The sequence below is a fragment of the Mauremys reevesii genome, linkage group 4 (assembly GCF_016161935.1).
Source record: "Mauremys reevesii isolate NIE-2019 linkage group 4, ASM1616193v1, whole genome shotgun sequence".
Taxonomy (NCBI): Eukaryota; Metazoa; Chordata; order Testudines; family Geoemydidae; genus Mauremys; species Mauremys reevesii.
In genome coordinates, this window is record NC_052626.1 from 91,005,856 (window position 1) to 91,024,979 (window position 19,124).

Below are 19,124 nucleotides of genomic sequence, written 5' to 3' on the forward strand. Positions count from 1 at the left end.
CTTTACAGCGATAGCCCCAAGGAGCTCCATTTATTTAGCTTAACAAAGAGAAGGTTAAAAGGTGACGATTACAGTCAATAAGTACCTACATGGAGAGAAAATATTTGATAATGGGCTCTTCAATTTAACAGAGAAAGGTGTAACATGGTCTAACGGCTGGAAGTTGAAGCTAGGCAAATTCAAACTGGAAATAAAGTGTAAATTTTTAATAGTGAGAATAGTTAACCACTGGAACAATAATTTACCTAGTGTTATGGTGGACTCTCTATCTCTGATAATTTTTAAATGCAGACTGAATATTTTTCTAAAAGATATGATCTAGGAATTATTTTGAGACATTCTATGGCCTGTGTTATATAGGAGGCCAAACTAGATGATCATAAGGGTCCCTTATGGCCTATGAATTCACTACCTCACATCACTTAGTTACTAATTTCCCCTTTCCAGTCATTCCTCATCTGACTTCTAACCCTAATTAAATAAAAACATAAAGCTGTGCCAATTTTTCACCACATTTACTTGCGTGTATTTTATAGACCATCTATTTTGTGTCTTTTAAGCTTCAAGGGTGAGATTGTCTTTTTTGTGTTTGTATAGCACTCAGTACAATAGGACCCCAATCCCAACTGGGGCCTTTGGTCGCTACCTTAATATAAGTTTACTACTACTTCTACTAACAATAATAATGAAGCAAGATTAATTGTATAATGGAATGGGAAAATATTCACACAGTTCAAATTCTCTACAGTCTTCTAATACATTCTGATTTTCTTTTTGTCTGCCCCATTCCTCAAGCAGTTCAGCAACCATTCCTGCCAGATTCCAACTTCACAGAAAAGTCTCACTCCCGATGCCATGATCAGGAGAGATACTACTCTGCATTTCGGCTATACATATATATAAATCACAGGCACATAGATTTGCAGCCAGGTGTAGTCCATTAGGCATCTGAATGGAACCTCAGTTCACATCTGGTTTTTGCTCTGAATACTCTGTGGCTACACTATATGGCTCCAGGGCATAAAGTGGGAAACAATCCCACCCAGCTTTAACTAAGTTGAAACAGCTGTTATGAACACCTGCCACGCTTTATTATCCTTTAACGACAACCTGTATTCAGTTGTATAAAATAGGACTGTGCCAAACTAAGGCAACTTTTACCAAGAGCAATGTTGGCATAGTCTCCTGACTTCCCTGATATGTCTCTGGGAGAAGGCCCATACTCAACTGGAATAGTTCAACAGCATGGTTAACTCAGAGATACAATACTTCATGGTACAGACTGCCACACATTTTTCTCTCACATAGTTGACTTCCTGTGAGACCTTTTCAGGCATCTAATCTAGCTTTTCCAAGTAGAGTCTTTGTTGCTGTTTCAGGTACCAATTGAGAAATCCAGGACTGACTGCCCACAGTAGTGAGTAATTTATGAGAAATAAGATGGGTTTCAGGGAAAGTCAGTCAGGTGATTCACTTCTCAAACTGCACACATGATGGAATGGGGAGGGAGAGTTGACATCAGCAGGGTAAGACCTCATTATTTTCAACACATGTGGCACAGATATGCCATCAACCATTTTCATATAAGATTGAGTTGGAGTGGAGGTAGCTTTGACCAGTCATGCAGCAATGGTACCAAGAGGCAGCAGACTGCTAGTACATGATGGACAGTGGTTTAGACACCAAGGACAGAACACCAGTAGATTGATGTGAAGCCTGAAAATGTGCTGCAATTCTCCCAGATGATTTAGCACTATTCTGCAATGCCCCTGTATGCTTATTAAGAGAAAAGTGTGGTAGCTAACTCAATAAGGACTGCCTGCCTGCCTAGCATTTTGTTATTCTCAGCTGTACAGAGTTACATAAATGGATGTTCTATTTCCCTCAGCGATGGCTATAATAAATACTTTAAGAGGGAAGGGATATAGGGGAAAGTATGTTTGGGTCCAGTACATTGGAAAAATAATTTACTAAAGAATTTGTTCCAATGTCTTGTAATTTTTCAGCAATCACTGAAACATACAATGATCTGCTGCGTAGATTGAGTTTTGATTTACATATCCATTTTTTACTGAAAGTTTGAATTTGAATTATTTTTAAGAAAATGTCTGTCGATGGCTCATTTGAAAGAATTGTTTCCTAGTCTTAATTTTCTCTGGCTAATACTGGACCTGAACAATTCGCTTTGTACACCAGGCGTGTTTTACAAGATACAGACCAAATTCAAGGAGGAAGGAGAGCAACTTTGCAAAGTAAAATAAAGAGTCATATTTTTGAAAAAAAATCCAAGATAAAAGCACAACTAAGGATATAAGAGAAACTTTCGGCTGAAAACACCAAAACAACAAAGCTTGTTTTTAAATACAACTGCTGTACTAGATATAGAAAACTAAAGTTTGATCATTTTTTTAATTATAACTATACACAGTGTCTATCACAAATGGCCCCAATCCCTGATTTGGGGCCTTTAGGCACTACCGGAATACAATACTAAATAATAAGTAAAAATAATGTAGGGAAATAAAGTTCTATATTATTAAACAAGAACCATTAAGAAAAGCATGGTGCAGAGTATTTCATTTTACTATATTCAAGATTGAAATTTTTAAACTTGAATGTCTTAAGTTTATTAACCCATACCTGAAAATTCTGGCCTAAATATATTTCTTAAAAATAACCATAATGATGTTATGTGGGAAACAGACCAAAAAAGGGAGATGAGAGAAATAAAGATCTTTAAAATAGTCTTTTGGCTCTTTATTTCCTGTAATCAATCAGTTTTCAGACCTGTGAATAATTAAAATTGAGTAGTTCTTGTAATTCAAGGATAACACTGATTAATTAGAACAGAAAGTGAAAAATACTAATCAATCCTAAAGACAGTTTTTCTTTTTCTCACCCTCTTAACAATGTACCTTCTATACTGTTCATTTTCTTTAAAAAACATTCATATTCTTGTCCATTCACACAAACCTCTCTCAGTGAGCATTGTTTTGGGAGGAGTGGGTGGCAGGCAGGGGGCACAGGATGTTGAGAGAACAGATAGGATGTCAGGTGAAGATGGAATGCTGTGCCCTCTCTAACCAGCTGAAGACTCTGCATGATTGTTTTCTTACAAATAATACCTGTGGGTGTTGAAACTGTTCAGGGAATCTATCAAACACACTCTTTCACTTTGCTGTTGTAACTATTAAATTTATTCTCATTTCAAAAGAGTCATAGGCAATAATAGCTGTAGGTGGTTGAGTAATTTAAAGAAAATGTGTCAAACCTACTTTCACTGCCTTTAACAGTAGAATTCTGTAATTACTTTCAAAGTTATAAAATGCAATCATTTCTTTATGATATAATGAAAAAGTTCTAAACTGTTTTTTTTATTTTAAAGATTTTAAATAAGTGCAAGTGAAATGACTAACCTGCGACTTGTGAAGAATTTAGTTTAGCTCACAGTAAAGGAACTATGTTAATGCTATATATGTTAATATATTCAGTGCATGGGGTACACATTGTAAAAATAGTCCCATCAACATACATAGGAGGAAATCACACATGTAATTCTCTCCATGAATGATTTTAATATATGCCTACAACTAATCCCAGTGCAAAACAATATAGATTTGCAAGAACGCAAGGATGACACAATTGAATAAAAAACACAGAGACCCTCTTCTCCTTCACCAAAAGAGTAATTTAATTATTTCTCTCAAGCTTAAGTATATTACCATGTTGACAACTTTCACAATGTTATTGTGAGTCTTGTGATATTTAGTATGTTTCCTTAAAGCCCTAGCTCCTGGAGTCATGTGTCCACATGAGAATTCTGGCTGCCATTTAAAAAGAAAATAAGTTTCTATCCTTCATGATTGTGGAGAAAAGCTTGAAAACATGAATCCTAAAGGCTCAAAGCCCAGAAAGCAAATAAAAAGAACCAAAAATATATTGTTTGGGGGGGAAATTATTATTTTGGGGGTTTAACTCATGAGTTTTGAATACTTGGAGTTGGGAATACTGTGTACTGTATTCACAGGTTGGTATGCAATATATGTATTGTGTACATTCTATTTTCAAGTTACTATAACCCATCTAGAAGTAACTATTTCTGATTATTTGTTCATCACATCATTGCCATGGATATGGGAGAGAGAATGACACAAGAAAGATTTAGCAAGACTGGCAACCCTCACCCCCCAAACTGTTGAACATAAATCTGTCATCTAAAGACTGCAAACAGGTAGCCTTGCAAGCTAAAGTCCTGGATGCTGCAATCAGATCCATGCACCTGCACCTGTGCAGAGACACACTGATTTCAAACAGGTGCAGGGGTCTGCCTGCTCCAATCCAACTGCAGGACTGGAAACTAAATGGGAAGTGGCATACCCTTTCCTCCTATAGCTGTTACCAAATACTCCTACCTTCCAATTTGGATTTATTTGACTGAGGAGGGGGAACCCCAGTATATTATAATTATGAATTAAAATTTTCAAGAAGTCACCAGTGATGCATACCCAAATGACAGTGGCCCATATCTTGTGCTGAGAGATTGGGCCCTCCTGCAATCAAAACTCCATCCGTTTTTAATGGCTGATTTATTTCTAATCTGCAGAAGACAATAATTGCCATCTCCCATCTGCACTGGATTTAAGAGGTCACAACCCCTTCCTTCCCTATTGATAGCCTAAATTTTGAATAATTTATCTAAATCTCTAGCATGAACTACATGTCCGGGCAAGTAGGCCTAAATGTTGCCATCATGTGTGGATACCAGGATGGAAAAAACAAAGCAACAGTATTATCTAGAGTTCTTGGCAAAAAGCAATTCAGAAATGACTAGGACTATGTGCACCTAGCTCCTTACCCACATTTTCACACAGACACTTGAACCCACTTATCAACCATTACCCATCTAAAGAAGAATTAAGAATGAAAAAAAATTAGGACATAATTTCAGGATGGTGGTTGGGAATTATTGTAGGGCAGGAGGACCAACAGGCATGACCACTACAGCCTTCTTAGCCATGATAGGGCTCTGAGGGTCAATATAAGAGCTAGTTTTAAATCCCACACCTATCCAATGGTATTGCTACAGCCCCCTCTTGAATGCCATAGGGTATATGGACTATAATAAGAGAAGAGTGACAAGATGGTCCAATAGAAGATACACCTCACCCACCTTGTCCCTCTAATATCCTGGGACATACACAGCAACACCATTGTATGTAATAAGACCTCCTTCCATTATACATGCTCTGCCTGAAATTAGCCTATTCAATATAAAGAAATTCTCACTACCCAAATTCTCAGTAATCTCAGTCACTTGGGTGTTGTGTTTTTTTGTTTTGTCTCTGAACTCAGTGAAAACATTTTTTAGGCTTCTAAACTTCATAAAATCATCTAAATCCATGTTTAACCTTCACTGGGCACAAACATTGATCACAGGGCTTTAAAAAATACATTTATGAAAAACATATGGTTTCCTAAAATATCCATGGAGAATGAAACCCTTTTCATATCTAAATTTGGCTTTAATTATCCTAAACATAATAGAAAATAGTCTCTCATTTTCCATAATATGTTGCATCAATTAAGAGTCAACACACATTTTAAGAAGGAAAAAAATCTAGTAAAATATATTAAAAATAATTTTTCCACAAAATAACTCTACAGAGACAATTTTCTGAAAATGTACAAGTTATGAAAAATCAAAATAAGCTATTTATGTTTTCATAATAAGTAAATTAAAAGATAATCCTTGGCCCAGATCTGAAACATCGCAGTATGAATTTATTGTTATTACAAAGCATTGGTTTTCCTCCTTACAGGAGGAAAATCAAATAATTATGTTATAAGTATTTTAAAGTAGCTTGTAATAGCAAAAGCTACTTTAAATGTATATTGTTTTAAGTCTATTAAAATACTATTTGAGAAAAATATTTCACATTTATTATAAATTATTTAAAGGAAAAAAGGCAGTAGTATCTGATATTCCCCTGACCTAACCATACGCACACAAACATACCACTAACTGATGGAAAATAAACAGAGCTTTCAATATCAATGCTTATTTTATCTTTGAGACTTTTCCTTTTGGAATAATTACCTATGCACAAACTCTAGATGGCAACATTGCACTTACTGTACTTCTAAGACAAAATGTCACAGCCAGTCCCTACATATCCTCTTTATCAACATTTTATGTGCCACAGATCTATAGCCTCTTATTATAAGTGTAATGAAGCAGAAGTTATTGAAGCATTTTATTGATTGCTCAGATCACAAGTTTACTGTCATACTGAATTGGCACCTTACTTGCTGAAGCAAACTGCTGACACCTTTTTTAAAAAGTGACAACTACATCTATTTCATGACCAGAAATCCATTTTCATCTCTATCAAGACAAGAATGCAATTTTCACTTCATTTAACTGATGTTAGGCCTGCTCAAGGCATGACACTTAGAAGAAGACACAAGTTTAAGGTTCTTAAAATACTTCTAGTGACTAGAATGCAGCTTGGTTGTGGGAAAAAATTTCAATCATCACTCAAATCTATAAACAACTCAACATTGGAAGAATCACTTATCAAAACTATCAAGATACTAATTTTCTTTTTCAATTTCAAAATTACTGAAATGCTATTCTTATATTCTTTTAATAAGAAACTATGCTGAAATATTACAATATGAACTATTGCTGTTCAACAAAAAAAGTTTACTTTTAACAGAGGAGTGTTACGTGAATGGCCCCTATGTAGGCCAAATGGACGGGAGACCTATTTTTTTTAATGTATGACATACACATAATGAAATAAAAATACCACTGCAATGATATGAGTCAGTACTATATACAATTAAGCAAGAAGGGTGTACAGCAAAGACAGAACATTTTTGTTTAAGAAATTCATTTTACATTATTTAAATACAGTTTTTGACCTTTAATTTATGTTAAAATTATTATTTTTAAAATGCCACAAAAATTACTACTATTGTACTGGATTTGGTGACCTTTTGAATGAAAATCAACTGTAAATCATTTCAGTGAAACAGTTACTATTCTTTTAATAGTATCTAAGTTACCGTAATGCCAACCTTAGGCCAGGATGCAATTAATTTTTTTTAAATAGCATTAAAGTGCAGCGTATATTTTAAAGTGTAAACTTTTGACAAAATTGTGTGGTTATGTGTGCATAAAATTATATACAACATATGTGGATTACACAAAAAATAGTAAACAAAAATAGTATATTAATGCATCAGTTTCCTCCAACAAAAAATCCCAGGAAAAAGATTTCCCCATAACAGCTGGTTTATGTGACATTTATAATGGAAAAGTCCTGGTCCTGTGGACCCATTATGAAGTAATTAAAGCTATTGCAACAGAAATGTTAGGATACAAAGGCACATTGAAGTCAGTGAAAACTTGTCTAGTAGTCATACTATGTATGTCTATTACTGAATATAATCAAGGAGAGTTATAAAAGGTAGCTAGAATGCATGCACAATAGGCAACTTCAGGCTCCAATATCTAAGTAAGTAGTTTCAAATTAATTTAAAAAAAAATGTAGTGTTAGTTCTCTTCTTATAGTTGCAATATTTTTGTTTAAATTTAGTACTATGTTATAGCTCTATACAACAAAGTGGTTGAAACCACAAGAATTATGGGGGCTCTTAGTGCAGCTCAGAATCAAAAATTGTAAAACTGATTAGATAAAATATAAAAAAAATACATATGGACTAATAATTTATATACCAGCACTGATATATTATAGGCAGGTTCACAGACTCTTAACCATAGCAGCACTTGTCGATATTATCATATTTAAAATGGTGGGTGGTAAGATTGTTCTATTCTTTTAGTCTCTCTTGTTTTTCCTTCAGTATTTTGCATACAAGAATTCATTACTTTAAATGCAACATAATTTGCATTGGTTTACATAACTAATTTCTATCGCTGTAATTTCTGAGAGAATGAATTTAGGAATACACAGCATAAATACTACCCTCCCCCTCCCCGCCGCCGCCCCACACCTACATAAAAAAAACCTCAGCACGGTTTTGTTAACAATTTTTTAAGCATAGGATAGAAATCTACAGCACTGTAGGTGAGTTTCTGAATAAAGTATTATAGCAGTATTTTTCTAGAATCTCACAGAGTAAAGTTATAAAACATGCTCATCAATGCTTTTTAGGTTAACTAGTGATTTTCAAATAGAGCGTAAGGCATCTCATATTTTGGCATCACTTCAGCTTATTTTTCAGTTTCTCTGTCATAATATATTTTGTGTTTGTTTACTGACAGAGCAATAGATGATTTATTGTGTGATTGTCAATGAAGAAAATGTTTAAAAATCATTAATATCATTTTAAAAGGTATTTCAGTCTTCTGTTTTGGCCTCTGTTTAGCTGTGCTAGGCCTGTGAATGACAGCTTCCCTGCTTGAAGCATACAGAAAGCACAGCCTTCCTCATTCACTGACAGTACTATGGCCTTTTCACACGTTCCCTCCACAGCAGTGTTTGGGGACAAACACTGGAACCCAGCACAATGGCATTCCTGCTTCAACACCCCCACCAACAGTACAACTACATATCAAGAATGCTAATGAGATGGTACAGCCCCCATGGTTGAAAGTGTTATCTACATTTCATACTAACATGTTTATATTATTCTTTCTGTTACTAATGAATTTAAGTTCTTGCATAGCTCTGAGCAATTTCATTTTGGAGATGTCTCTGTTTTAAGAACATATATGTTTTAAATACAAGCTTCAGTAGCCATGCATGATATTTGAAAACATATACAGACACACACATAAACACACACAAATATATATTACATATATAATACACAAATGTTAAATGCTAGGTCTATTTAAGTATCTCAGGATTTTTGAAAAACTGGGAGAGCATTTTTAAAGTCACATATTATAGTTACAACTCCATCATGTGAAAATTAATTACAAAATAATTCTGTCTGTAGTGCTGGATAGTTTTTGTATTTATTTTTTATCCAGAAAGTTGTGTATTTTGCAATCATGTCCTCTGAGGTTGATAAAATTTCAAGATTTTACTGGCGTCCACAGGATATTACAACTTAATAAAATTACAATACTCAGGACTCTATATAAAGAAAAAACATAAATGACAAGCTATTGTGATGTACCAATGTGTTATTTTCTTTTCTATTTGAACCCTTCTTCAGCCGCAAGTATCCTCTTTTTACCTGATTATAATATAGTAAATAAGCAAGGTTAAGATAATAACTAATATAAAGCTAGGAAATGGAGTCAAATATCCCCTCTGTTTTAACTGCTTTCCACCACCCGACCTCATTCTTAAGGAATGGCATTCAAAGTCTATCAACTCTCCTCTAAAGGTGATACAGGGGGCACAGCAGAATGATAAGAGTTCCTCCTTTTGACCTGTGGACTGAGAATTTTAACGCCATACTATAGGGCAGGAGGCAACAAGTTGATAATAGGCAGTCCACTGTGCAGCCTTTTGGGTCAACCAATGTGTACGATTTTTAATCCAGTAGGTGTATAACAATACACTTTGACTGAAATTGAAATTAAAAACTACTTAAATTTTAGTGAAAGTGGCTCAGAATTATATTGCTATTGAGCTACTAATACTTCCAAGAGCTATTTAATCTCATTATTTCAACAAAGCATGTTATCCCAGCAGAGTATTACCAGATCAAAGGGGTTTCTCCATATTTTTTCTTCATTTGTTCTTTATTTATTTAAATAAAAGATAGTGTAAAACACAAATATAATACAAATCTCAAAATAACAGAGATAAGTAGAAAATTCAGTTAAGATTGTCAAGCAATGTCTAGATATACAGTGATTTGAAAACTGAACATGTTTCACATCATAGAGCTATACTGCAAGTCTTCCTAGACACAACAGGATGAAGGAGTGAGGGCTGTGCCCCCTGCATCCCGTTTTTAGAAGAGTTGATAGTTTTCAACTGTCTTTCCTTGACAATGAGGTAGGATGGAGTACAGCAGGTAAAATTCAGGGGATATGTGACTCAATTTTCTAGGTTTATATTACTATGTCTTTTAACCTTGCTTATTTATATTATAATCTACATATTTTAATGTTTAACTTATTTATAAATTATGGACAACATATGTAAATGCAGCCACAAACAAACTAATATTTCAAAATAATATGCTGTATTCTCTAATACTCACAGTACTCTGCATATGATTTCAACTATGTTCAATGCTAATAAAATTCCACCTTGAAAATGATTGGTAAAATTAAAGGGAAAAACATAAAAATGCATTTCTGCTCTCTTTTTTATTTTTATCTATGCTGTTATAATACCAGATACCACAAACGATTTACTTTTGACAGTTACATTAACTTAATGTTTCTTAACATTATTGTAATATTTTCAAAATACTTAACTTTCTTGCTTTACTTTTAATGCTTAAAACACTCATTTAAAATGCCTATAAAAATAATCTTCTGCTATTACAGAATTTTTGTGAACAAACACCTGGCATATTTATACTCCTAATTGTAACCTTATATTATATGAATCTTAAAAACAAAAAAATATCTCCTAGGCATTTGATAATATGAACACGTTTTTTCTGAATCCAGGTGAATCTGTCGTCAAAGGTGGTTTCAAACTTTAATAAAAGTGTTCTTTTTCTGCTATTTAAACTCTTTCCAAACTCATACTTTTGGGCAACCCCAGAGAAATGATTAATCTAAGTTAAATTACTGGAAATTCATCATTATATTTTCTTTATAGGAGCACAAAAAGCAACCGACAAAAGCCTTTCACATCATTTTTATTATAGGCCACTTTGTAATTCAGCCCACCCACCCCCACCCCCACCCCCAAAATGTCGCCCATTTGTGGGGGGGTTAATTTATTTTACAGGTTAATGTATCTGTTAAATATTTTAATGAATTATACTTGATAGATTTTTATGTATATTTTCTAAAAAGATTCAGTAATTATTTTCTTAACAGTTAGGACACTATACTGTACTATAATATTTTGCATTGCTGTACCATACATGAGAGACAGCATTGTCTTACAAGTGAGAAACATCAATAGAAAATTTAAACATGATCACTGTATTTTTTTTTTACTATGCTGCTAAAATGAGTCATGCATCTTTTGAAACAAGCTGATTTTTAGCCTTTCTACCTGTTTCTATTTTCTTGATTTCTTGTTGTTGACCACCATTAGCTCAAGATAGGAACAGCCTCTTCCAAAGTCAATGCTCATTTCTCTTTATGGATCTGACAGCAGGAGGTGCTGTATAAACAGTAAGACTGACACCCCATTTCCACCTCCCTTCCCCCTTCCCACACAGACTGATAGCATAATCTGGCTGATGCATTCATTCTTAACTCTGGGGCCTCCGATCACTTTTGAATCTGAGTTTCCTATATGGCTGTTTAATGTAAAATTATTACTTTTCCTGGCAAATCTGCATACCTGCTATTTTCATAAATCATTCAACTAAGTTTAAAAATTTGATTACTTTCATCTTTATAAATCAAAAGATGTCAGACCTAGTTATTCTTAACAAGCCTAGAAATTCCATTTTTATTCAAATTAATTAAAATACAATACATTCAGACTAAAAAGTCGTAAATATATCTGCATATCACTACACAAGTATATAAATATGCAGATAAAGCAAACATGCACTAACTGGATCTCATAGTCTGAAATTATAGCAAATCAATTAATACATTCTATAATCTGATCTCTGTTACTTATGCAAATAAAAATGTATTTCTGATATATTTATTTAACTGTGCATGAATTGTCAATAAAAGCCTATTGACTATCCTAAAGATAGCAACTTCGTTTTATTTTTGAGAATGTAACTTCAGTTATGTTTAGCTATTTTTTTACTCAAAAATATTTCAACTATGGCCTTTATTTGGTTTAGCCCTGTGTGAAGAAATACGAGACAATTTTTAATATTCAATGTGCAGAACAAGCTATTAATTTTCCTATGCAAAATGACTGCCTTTATAGGATTTCCACATAAGGAATGTCTCAGCTATGCACAGTGTGCAGCAAGAAAAGATGAGACATATGACATCCCACACCGAAAGACAGATACAATTAGCTCCATTATTGTTGGCTTTGAGATTATAGGAGAAGCATTTCCCTAACGGGTACTGGAGCTCATGCAATACTTGTCACACTTCTTTATGACACAGTGCCAATCATTGCCTTTACACAACTAGTACATTTTAAAATGAAAAAAAAAAAAAAAAAGAAGCAGACTTTTAAAGAGTGGGACGAACTCACCTGTTTGCAATAGTTTTTTGCAGACTTTAATCGTTGGTATAAGGCCAAAAGAACTCCATGGATATACATCTTTGCTCCTGAGGGGCTGAAACCTTCTCCCTTAGAGACCCAAACAGGTCCACGCAAAGGTGTGATGGAATTTTGCAGGCATTTGTCAAGCAGAGGAACTATACCAGAAAAAAAGGGAAAATACATTCTTTTGACCCAACTGAAAATACACAGCCTGAAATGCAGCCCCAACATCAGAACTAACTCTTAACATCTATTATTTATATCTGACCTGGGTTAAGTCTTGGAAAAGCAACTCCTGCATTACTAGTGGCCACCATGAAGGATGTATTTATATTGAGACACCCCCCATGTAAGACTCACAAGCTTTGTGAGCACACCTGAATAGTTCTGAAGTGTGCCTAACTAGCTGTACAGAGTGTCATGGTGTGCACTGATTGCCTTATCTTCTCATTTATCACAGATGAGTTGGAACCAACCTTGCTGAAATCCACTTGCATTGTCCTGATAAAATTGCAAGATCCATGTTGTTTCTGTATATAGTTTCCTGTTGAGGAGCTTATATATACCTAACATATTATACTTCAGGTTATTCATGAAATATAATCAACACTCTCATAAGCAATTTTGCAATAACCTTTTCATTGCCACTGCTTAAGCAACCAACTTTAAACAAAAAACAAAACAAAACAAAAAAACCTGCTCAGTGTGGCTGTTTAAAAAATGAGGGGGAAAATCAAATGAATATGGATTCATGGCAATAGGCGCTACAAGATTTTTCTTGCTATTTTTGGATTGCAAAACTATTCTAAAAGGTTTAATGCATTCTATTTTCAGGGACCTTATGCCAATATATGTGACAAACAAGGCAAGCACATTTTGGCTGCAGGCTTTATTTAGACGTGCATTTGACAGATATTTTGGATTTTACTGAATTGTGTAAATGACAGAGATCTTTCTTATATATATATAGTAAAATAACATGGTATTTGACTATTTAGGGATATAAAATATAAAAGACATTTCTGGTGTTTCTAGGTTTCGGAAGAAAATTGACAAATAAATAAATACAAATACAAAGTACACTTGTGAACACATGCAAATAAAAGGAAATACTTAGTTTTAGCTCTTGTCAGTCTGTGGTCATTTCAAGACCACATATTGGGTATACATATGTGACATATTTATACACCTGTAGTAACCTCACAGGCAGATGAATACTAAGGAAAGGCTGCATGCATAGTCAACAAAGACAATGAGTGCATATCACTGGATACTTCACATATTCTATGCAGACCAGGAGGCTAGTATGACATTCTGAAAATTGACTCACAATTAGACTCAACAGCTGTTCAACTCAACTGCAAAAGCATGCAGAACCTCTTTGGTGATAATTTTTGGCTGAACTGAGCCTTTAGTAAAGAAACTATCGGAAGACAGTTCCCATGTAGTTGGTCACTTTAAAGTAAATGTAGGGGACACAACACACAGACTTAAGTTAACACTAGATATAGAGGATAATAATTAGATAAGCATATGGTAGATTAGATACTTACTTTTGCTAAAATAAATGTATTTTTAAGTGTACTCAGCACATCGTGTGAACAAAAACAGAAAGCCATAGAATTGTTGTTTGTTTGTTTGTTTACAGAGGATGTTACTTTAAAAGAAAACATATATTTAGACTGCCAAACAAGCCACATGGCTGAGACAAAGTCATATGACTTAAAACAGTTCCACAGTATTGTCTTATCATCCGGTCACTAATCTTAGGTATCCTCTATTCGTGCAATTCTCAATTCTCCAACACTGCAAGCCTCAAAATACTGTTTGACTGCTTCTTCAACAAGCATCTCTGGACCTACTACTTCTGTGCCTCATTCTATTCACATAATGCCCAGAACTGGTCTGCAAGACCACTACAGTCTCCTTAATGAAACCTCTCCTGAAGTTCCAATTCTGCTATCATGTCTACAAGAAACTATGGTCCCCATTCAGCAAGGTAGATTAGCACATGCATAAATTAAAAATTAAAATGCATGAGTAGTTTTAAATCAATGGAACTACTCATGGGCTTAAAGTTAAGCACATACTTAAGCACCTTGCTTAATCAGGACCTATAATATCAGGCTTGTAGAGTAATTTATAAAATGTAATATTTAAATGTAAAGTTATTAATTTAAAAAATAATACACATATCATCTGTATTGTAAACTGGCATCAGTGACAAGGACAAGAGAATGGGAGGCAATGTTATAAGATAAATGAGGCAAAGTAGATAGGAGAAAAAATTTGCAGGACCATAAAGGCATTAAAAAGAGCATCCTGACTCTATTGAAATCAATAGCAATATTCCCTTTGACCTAAATGGGACAAGATTTCACCCAAGAGAGTTGAACTTGATGCAGTGGAGAAGGGCCTATGTCCACAACCCTTGCATTTAAAACTAGTGATCACCTTAAAGGATAACACTGTAATAAATATACACACACGTACTAGACTTATGGTGGCTGGCAGATACTTACCTAAGCTGAGACTCTGACAGAAGTTGGCCCTGCTCACCCCTGATGTTAGAAAAAGGAGATGATGATTTTATATATAAACACATTTGCTTTATCAGGATGTGGTCATTCACTACTTCACCACATTGTTTGTTGTTCCAATTTCCCCTGTCCTCCATCTCTCTCTCTCTGTTTTGTCTTTTTTGGTTTTTTAGAGTGTAAGCACTTTGAGGCAGGGCTCATGTCTTATTTTGTGTTTGTATAGTTCCTAGCACATTCTGAGTGGCACCACAAGCAATAATAATAAATAAAATAATAATAATACGATTTTATGTCAGGCATTTCATCAAAGGCTGACTGATAAAAGCAACATATTTGGGTCCAAATGCAGAACAGCATTCTTACTTAGGACAGTGCCTAAGTACATGCTTAAAGTGAAACAAGTGCTTTCCTGAATCCAGACCTTGTGGATTAATGTATTTAAAACATTTTAAATTATTCTATATATGGTATAAAATGTAGGGTATATTTCCTTGACATTTAGCTGCCAGACACCTCAGAGGTAAAACAAATAATTTAAATAAATATGTAAAGCCAATGTGAAAATTCAATAAAAGTAAAAATAAAAAATTAGATGTTCCCAGGGAATCAAGAATTTCCCAGAATTTCTGAAAAAACAGGGTCATATGACCCTGCTTGATAAAAGAGATACAGCCTGTGACAGGCGGGCTGGCTAGCTGGCCATTAAAGAGTAGTTGGGCTTATCCTCACCTATGACAGATCAGTCACCGCACAGCTAATCCTGATTTGCTGGGACCCAGGTGGCTCAAATCAGTTATCAGACGCAATAGGGGAAGAGTTGGGTGATTTCCATAAAGGGCTGGGAGAGCTCAGTTGGGGAGGGGAGCTACAGAAGGGAGGCTGTTTCATGTGATTTGTCCGGAAGGTCATGAGAGGAGGCAGCTCATGTGGCTACTCCAGGAAAAGGTCAACCCCACAAGGAAATAGCTTGGAGATAGACTGGGAATAAGACTAGGGGAAGGACACCAGGGAAGAAGCCCTGAGGATCAGCAGCTCTGGCAGGAGCCAGGCTTGCAGGGAGAAAATCTGGAGGGTGAGCACTCTATGAGTGAATGGGGCAGAAGGGTAGCCCAGGAAGAGTGGAAAATTATTTTATGTTGTTTGGACTAGAGACTGACACTTTACAGGGCCTCCCTGAGGGAAGGTAGGAGTGTTGTTGACTATTGTTGGAAATAAGAAGGAAACAGAGGTAGAGCCACAGCTGCAGTGTGGCATAATAGACCACAGGGAGGAGGTGCTACTACATGGCCCCAAAGAGTACTTGAAACAGCAGCATGTTTACAGTAAATTGCATTTTTGAAAAGTAATAACATATCTGCAGATTGAAATTTTTAGTTTATAAAACAAGTGTTTTCCTGCTGCTGTGGAATTCATCACAGAAAATCTAAGCTTTCATTTATAGACAACATTAAGGATCAAATCTTGGGGCCACTGAAATTCTGAAATTGATTTCAAAGGACCAGAATTTCACCCAATGCTTTCAGCCCTGTGGTTACAAAGAAAAAAATTCCAAATCTGAACTGAATGTAAACTGATGCCATGTTGTTTTTCTGAGTCTGAAAACAGACAACTGTAAGAAGAGTGTGTGAAATGTCTCATGTACTGCGACTAGATGTTAACGCTGAAGGCTAACTACAACATTATAAATATTATTAACTATTTCACTGCTGATAACTTTAACAGAAATATAGCACTAATGTGCTTATGTATCACTATTGAAGGTAGTAGTAGATACTGACGGGACAGTAGTAAGGTAACTGGCAGCTATCAAGAATTGCTGGAATGAGAAAGCCCCCAGTACCAAAGTAACACCTGCCTCTTGGATACCAAATTCCGAAAACACCTTCTACATCTTCCTGAAAACAAAAAGCCTCCACTGTTCTTTTCTGATGTGTCAAGAATGTCAGCTTCCCCCTGAACAACTACTACAATGAAATATTGTATCATCAACGTAAAATCTGTAGTGCAGCAGAATTGGAAAATTAGGGGCAGAGTAAAACAAAATGGGCTAGATCATCAGCACGTAAACTATCAGAGCTCTATTGACTTCAATGGAGCTACAGCAATTTACTCAAATTGAGGATCTGGCCCAATAATTTCATATCAAAATAAAAAACACAGTAAATACTGTACTAACTGTATTATTCATTTCCATAAACATCTGTTCTGACCAGATACTCCTTGCCAAGATTCTGTTGGCAAAAGAGGCAAGCTTTTGAGCTACACAAAGCTCTTCTTCAGGTCTGTGTACCTTGAAAGCTTGTCTCTCTCACCAACAGAAGTTGATCCAGTAAAAGATATTACCTCATCCACCTTGTCTCTCTAATATCCTGGGACCAACATGGCTATAACGTCCATCCCTCAGCTCCCGCCGGGGAGTGGGGTCGGGGGTTTGCCCTGCTCCAGTGCTCCAGCCAGGGAGCGGGGTTGAGGGCTTGCCCTGCTCCGCATGGCTCCCAGGAAGCAGGCGGAATGACCCCCCTCCGCCTCGACCCCCATCTGGCTCCTACATAGTACGCGGAGGCGCAGCCAAGCAGCTCTGGGTGCCACCCTGTCCGCAGGCGCTGCCCCCACAGTGGGAGCTGCAGGAGTGGCATCTGCAGACAAAGCAGCACGCAGAGCCGCCTGGCCATGCCTTGGAGCTGGAGGGGAGATATGCTTCCGGGAGCTGCTTGCAGTAAGCGCCGCCTGGAACCTGCACCACGACCCCTCCCGCGGCCCAATCCCCTGCCACAGCCCTGATCCCCCTCCCGCCCTCCGAACCCCTCGATCCCAGCCCAGAGCCTCCTCTGGTACCCTAAGCCCCTCTTCCGCAGCCCCAGCCAGAGCCCTTACCTCTCTCCCATGCCCCAACAGCCTGCCCCATCCCTGATTCCCCTCCCGCCCTCCAAACCCATTGGTCCCAACCCAGAGCATCCTCCTGCACCCCAAACTCCTCATCCCTGGCCCCACCCTAGAGCCCACACCCCCAGGCAGAGCCTCATACCCCTCCCCTATACCCCAGCCCTGATCCCCTCCTGCCCTCTGAACTAGCCTAGAGCCCCCTCCTGTACCCCAAAAAGTCCATTACCAGATGTCTGTTTCCCCAGCCCCACCCCAGAGCCCTCACCCCCACTGTACCCCAACCTGGAGCCCCCTCCCACACCCTGAACGCCTCATTTCTGGCCGCACCTGCAGCTGGAGCTCTCACCCCATCCTGAACCCCTACCCCCAATTTTGTGAGCATTCATGGCCCACCATACAATTTCCATGCCATACAATTTCCTCAGGCCAAAAAGTCTGCCCACCCCTGTTTCAGAGGCACTAAAGAGCAACCATAAAAGTACAAAAGAAATCTCTGTGCAATATAGTTTATATGGGAAGAGGGGAAGAAATTCGGAACAACTAAGTGTTATATGAATATGCCAAGAGAAGATTGTACCTACATCAAAACAAACAAATAAATAAATATTCTTTAAGTTCATCAGTATTAGTGCTATTGAGCTTCTGGTTTATGAATGTTCTATCTGGAATTCTTAGCTCTATACCTGAAAAATTCATCACTGATCAAAAATCCTTTCCAAAATAGTATGACATAACATACATTGTCTGGCTATAGGAAAGGAGGACAGGAGACACTTGATATGGATTTAATCAGACTGCAACTTTATTATTAGATGTCTGGGATACCCAGCAGATAAAAGTGTACAGTGCATGCAACTCCAAGTTTATTCAAATAACTACACAGGGCTTCCACCAGCCCCCCATTTTCCATCCAGGTCCCCCAGCCAACCCATGGCTTGGACCTTACCATCCATCCCCACCACTCATAGGAGGGTTAAGGTGGACTATAAGAAAGGGGAGTTTGGCTCCTTGCCGTACCAATCACAGGAGTCCCCAACACAACACCCCGGTTCATTTCTTTAACTAGCACCTCCTTTTAAGTCCTTTATCAGGCCACTGGATGCCTTCCTTATGGAGTACCTGCACTGGACATCCGCCTCACACTTACAAAATAAGTTGTGACATAGAGCCTAACCATTTTTTCTCCTCACCAGAAAAGGTCCACCCTGACACCCACTATGGGAAAGGCAAAAAAAAAAACACTCCACTGAAGCCAATATGGTGGTGAGGGGAAAATTGCTTCCCAGGCCCCCTAAAAAGGAACGACTAGCAGGTCCTAACCAAACCTGATATTTGCACCTCTAGGGGAGGGAGGGTGGGTGCTGCCTTGCCTGCTGCATGGAGAAAGACT

The 19,124-nt window shown here is 36.8% G+C and overlaps 1 protein-coding gene across 5 annotated transcripts in view; it reads right to left on the reverse strand.

The window, feature by feature from the left end:
* Positions 1-19,124, reverse strand: part of DCDC1 (doublecortin domain containing 1) — a 452,481-nt gene that overhangs the window by 325,051 nt on the left and 108,306 nt on the right. For all 5 annotated transcript variants that reach the window (XR_005597781.1, XM_039535836.1, XM_039535835.1 and 2 more), the window contains one exon: positions 12,300-12,466. Coding sequence is in view for 4 of the 5 variants with exons in the window: in XM_039535836.1 (XP_039391770.1) it covers positions 12,300-12,466 (167 nt within the window). In the remaining variant the exon portion in view is untranslated. The remainder of the gene's footprint in view (positions 1-12,299; positions 12,467-19,124) is intronic.